Source organism: Girardinichthys multiradiatus, chromosome 7, assembly GCF_021462225.1.
Source record: "Girardinichthys multiradiatus isolate DD_20200921_A chromosome 7, DD_fGirMul_XY1, whole genome shotgun sequence".
In the NCBI taxonomy this organism is placed as follows: domain Eukaryota; kingdom Metazoa; phylum Chordata; class Actinopteri; order Cyprinodontiformes; family Goodeidae; genus Girardinichthys; species Girardinichthys multiradiatus.
In genome coordinates, this window is record NC_061800.1 from 11,324,212 (window position 1) to 11,329,595 (window position 5,384).

Genomic DNA, 5,384 nt, shown 5'->3' on the forward strand with positions numbered 1-5,384 from the left:
ACTATGGGAAAGAGATTAAATAACAAACTCGGGAAACAGATCTAAGAAATTATAACAACCTGAGATATAAGAACCTGGCAAATAAGAATTAACAAAAGAAACCATTAAGGAAACCCTAACTGAAAAAGTAAACAAACTAAAACAAAGACTGATTGAAACTAACTGGGAGGGAAGCAGAGAAAGCGAAGACTAGAATAAATACAAACCAAAATGTAAACAATAAGTGGAACTAAGTATAGTGGCAAATAAGAACTGAAAGCTAACCTATCAGAAGGAACTGAAACAATAGAGACTAACACAAGGAACTAAACTAGGGATAAAGCTGGAAAGAACTACAAAAATAAAGGGAAACGAACACTGAGTAAATAACAACTGAAGGGTAACTAATGACAAGAGGACAAGAGGAGGAATAGGGAAAATAAACTAATAAACTAGAAGAATGCAGCAAGAAACAAATAACCTAACCATAAACAAACACAGAAACACTAAACGGGAAACTAAACTAGAAAACCCAAAGAAGCAAGAGAACTGTAATAATAATAATAATAAAAATAATAATAATAAGAGGAGAAAACCATTCTAAGTAATAAATAAATGAGAAAGCAACCACCAAGGGAACTATGGGCGAGGGGAGAAAGAACTACTAAAACTAGGAGGCAGGAGAGAGAACAAAACTAACATCAGGGTAACAGAAGGAATAAACAAACATAACTACTAAACCCAAAGAAATAGAAACGCCTAACTGAAGAGTAAATAAACACAAAACCCAAACTAAGTCCACAATGGCAGATCCTGACAGTACCAAGGATCATAAACTTTAACTTGAACATAAGACCAAATAAAAACCTCTAAAGGAGTACTTTTTTCATGAAAGTTATTTTTTTTTTCTTTTCTTTTTTATTGCTGCATGTATACAGATGAAACTAAAAGCACAAAGGATATAACACTGTTCCAGATAGGCTGGTAGAAGTAAATTGTCAGTGTGGTCTACACTCCGTATGAATATTGCTGTTGGTCTTGTTACAACACTCTGTCATTTATTATAACAGTTCTTGTATTGTAATAAACAAAAATTATGGTTATAATGTTTTATGGTATTCATGGACACCTGTAAAAGTGTAGTCTATGTAAAATATGGCCAAAAATAAAATATTTTTATAATAAAGCAAAAACTGTAATTGCACTAAAAAGTATTCATTACTCTGTATCAGTAAGTACTGAAATGTGCTTACTAGTACTTGTACTCAGTTTGATAAAATGTGGTATCGGTGCATCCCTTTTAATAAATATAAACAAACATTTTGCATAATTTGTGAATGCCAAACTTTACTGTAAAATCAATGTTGATGCACAATGGGCCACAATTTCCCCCCCTTTCTTTGAACTTATCAGAAGTTGTTAGCATGCCAACATCTCTACAAGGAATAATCTCTGAAATCCATGGTGGATAAAGAAATCTCTTTAAATACTTTGTCTCAAACACTTTCTGACCTGACTGGTCTGTGCAAAGGAGAGGTAGACTTTTTTTAAGACTTATTTTCTCACGTGTAGCACTTTAAAATAACTTGCTATTTCATTTATTCATTTCTGTTTTTATAATTACCTTGCTTACTGAAATGAATGCAACATACATCACTCTTGATGGCCATGTAGAGGTTGAAAAATTCAGATATGTTTACTTTATTTTAATGTTTACAAGTTATATTTTGATTCTGTCCAGCAATACTACAGTTGTTAGTATGATTGTGATTCACAAGAACCTCCATGAGCCTATGTATATTTTTATTGCTGCTTTGTTAATGAACTCCATGCTTTTCAGCACTGCGATCTACCCAAAGCTTTTGATAGACTTTTTATCTGAAAAACAGATTATAACTTATAATGTGTGTCTCTTCCAGAGTTTTTTATATTATTCTTTAAGTGGTTCTGAATTCTTGCTTTTGGCAGCCATGTCTTATGACAGATATGTGTCCATATGTAAACCTCTGCAATATCCAACCATTATGAGAAAAACTAAAGTGAGTATTTTCCTTGTCTTAGCTTGGCTTGTACCTGCTTGTCATGTTGTTATACTGATCATTATATTTGTTCATTTAAAACTCTGTAGCTTCACTTTGAAAGGCATTTTCTGCAACAATTCTCTGAATTATCTTCTCTGTGTGGCTTCAAGAGCAATAATGATATTTGGCTTAGTGGTCCTTTTCAATATGAGTATTCTTCCAATGCTTTTCGTACTATTCACTTACACAATGATACTTAGAATAGCCTATAGAAGTTGTGGGGAAGTCAGGAAAAAAGCTGCACAGACATGTTTACCTCACCTGCTGGTTTTAATCAACTATTCTTGTTTGCTTACTTATGAAATGATTATTGTTAGACTGGAATCTGATATTTCAAAGATTGTACGCTTTGTAATAAAACTGCAAATAATAATCTATAATCCTCTTTTCAATCCAATCATATATGGACTGAAAATGAAAGAAATTTCTAAACACCTAAGACAGTTGTTCTATCATGCTAGAGGAAAGTAACTTTTTTTAAGCTGATGTCATTTTTGGCTTTTGTTGGAAATGTTTTGTTTGTTCTGGTGGTATTTCATTTGGGAACGTAAAAAAAAAAAAGTATAATGATAATTATGTGAGTGGCTATGTCTCAAATAAAAAATAATAATGAATACAAGGTGCAGGGGATTAAAAGATTTCAAAATCCTGTACTTTTGAGCATGTTGGAGGGGAGGGGCCAGGCCTCAGTTTAGTTTCAAGTCATTATCAAAAGCTTTTTTCTTCATCAAAGTGTGTAGACGTGACCTAACCTAAAAAAACCACCTAGTGGTAACGTGCAGAATGGAGTGGTGGGCTCAACAGTGGCAAGAAGGCAGCAATGCCAGACACTACACAGGTCGAGTGGCACTAAGCTGTGAGGGCCGCTGCTCACAGTCTCTCCTGCTCTGCTCCTGTTCATTACTCACCTCCCACACTTCTCTCTGCTTTCATTGGCCTCAGCTGTTCCCCATTTTTTAGCTGATTGGGTTAGGTGTATTGTATCACTTCTTGTTTCCTCTGTTGCACTCTTTGAATTGTTAGGTGTGTCAGGCTTTCTATTTGATCCGAATTCTCTTTCCTGCTGACTTATTCTAACACAATTGCATAAACATATTTTCTGTTGCTGCACATGATGTGTGGGGACCCTCAGAATTCGAATCAGAAAACTCTTTATTGCCAAGTAGTGTTTCAGACATACAATGAATTTGCTTTGGTTGAAAGGTGCTACACATAGACAAAAATACAGCTGACGTACATAAATGTAGAAATATATACGTTAAAAAAAAACACGTTTTATATGAATGTTATGAGAATTGAGAAAAATAGTGCAACTTTTTATTAAAAATATACAATAAAATACACTAATATATAATAACCACAATATAAAATTAAATGTAATTGTATTTACATATACAGAGATATTTTTATTATTTGCAACAGGAAAGTGTCAGTAGAGGACCAGGGCCTTGTTAATGAGGCCAGCTGCACACGGAAAGAAGCTGTTTTTGTGGTGAGAGGTTTTGGTCTTGATGGACCGCAGCATCCTGCCAGACAGGAATGTCTCAAACAGTTTGTGTCCAGGGTGGGAGGGGTCATCTGCAATCTTTTCTGCTCGCCTCAGAGTCCTGGAGACATGCAGTTCCTGAAGACAAGGAAGACTGTAGCCAATCACCCTCTCTGCAGAGCGAATGATACGCTGCAGCCTGCCCTTGTCCCTGATGGTGGCAGCAGCAGCATACCAGATGGTGATGGAGGAGTAGAGGCTGGACTCAGTGATGGCACAGAAGAAGTGCACCATCATTGTCTATGGCAGGCTGAACTTCTTCAGCTGCCGCAGGAAGTACATTCTCTGCTTAGCCTTCTTGGTGAGGGAGGTGATGTTCAGCTCCCACTTGAAATCCTGTGTGATGATGGTGCCCAGGAAGCGAAAGGAGTCCACAGGATGATGGGGGGATGTGCTCTTTCTAAAGTCCTGATCATCTCCACTGTTTTCAGAGTGTTGAGCTCCAGATTGTTCTGGCTGCACCAGGATACCAGATGGTCAATCTTCCTCCTTGTACGCAGACTCATCCCCCAAGAGATGAGCCGAATGAGGGTGGTGTCATCTGCAAACCTCAGGAGCTGAACAGACTGGTGACTGGAGGTACAGCTGTTGTGTACAGGGAGAAGAGCAGAGGGGAAAGAACAGGGGAACCGGTGCTGGTGGTCCTGGCATCAGAGACATGTTTTCCTTACTTCACGTGCTGCTTCTTGTGTGTCAGGAAGTGTGTGATCCACCTACAAGTGGAGCCGGGGATTTCCTCGGTTGCCCCGTATGCCAGTTTGCCTGGCTGTGAGTCACTTCACTAAATGGAGACCAAACACGTTTTAATCAAAAATGCACCAGAAACCGAACCCTGAGTCCAGTCCTTGTGAAAACAAGTCCAGGCTTAATTATGCAAGGATATTAGGAAAAACATTCAAGTTGACATGGAAAGTGATAGCCTAAATATAGCTTTAATGCTATCTTAGACTCAACTGGCTTTGCTCAAAACATCCACAAACCTACCCACTTTTGTCTTCATACTCTGGACCTTGTGCTTACATATGGCATAGAGTGTGACAAAATAATAATAATAATAATATTTCCTCATAAGCCTGTCCTGTCTGACCATTTTTAAGAACCTTTGAGTTTAATTTAACTGAGTACTCTACACCCAACTGAAAAATTTCATTATAGTGGATAATTTTCAGACAATAATGTAACAACCTTTAAAGAATCTGTTCAATTTTTGTTTCTTCATTATCACAGAAAATCACAGTGGAGGACAATAATTAAATTTTTTCCCTGTGAGAAATCGATTTTCTTGTTCATGGTGTTACTTCCTCATTGTGCGGTGCATTAAACAATGTAGCCCCCTTGAAAAAGAAGATAATTGTTCATAGGAGGCTGGCTTCCTGATTTAATTTAGAGCTGTTTATTTTAGAGCACAATGTTAAAAAAAATTGGAGGGAAAATGGCACTCTACACACCTAGAGAATTCCTTTGTAATCTGGAGAAATAGTCTACTGTTGTTTAAAAAGACAAATTGCCAAGCTAGAACAGCTTATTTTTCATCATCAATAGAGGAGAATAAGAATAATTCTAGGTTTCTTTTTAGTACAGTTGCCAAACGTACGCAGAGTCATAGCTTTGTTGAACCATCCATTCTCTTGATCGAGATGACCTAATTTGTTCATTTAAATAAATCTTCTTCAAATTCCAGGGTTACTACCACAAGGTTCAGTGCTTGGTTTTTACTATATTTAGGTTTCCAATAGGTAAAATTATCAGGCAGCATGGGACAAATTTCCACTGCTATG

General features: G+C 36.9%; 1 protein-coding gene across 1 annotated transcript; it reads left to right on the forward strand.

Annotated features, from left to right (window-relative positions):
* Window positions 1-1,589: 1,589 nt before the first annotated feature.
* On the forward strand, window positions 1,590-2,531 carry LOC124871792 (olfactory receptor 13C2-like; the record flags this gene model as incomplete). Its single annotated transcript, XM_047371355.1, has 1 exon — window positions 1,590-2,531. A coding segment is annotated over one exon (942 nt), but the record flags the coding sequence as incomplete, so codon positions are not given.
* Between the last annotated feature and the right edge of the window lie 2,853 nt (window positions 2,532-5,384).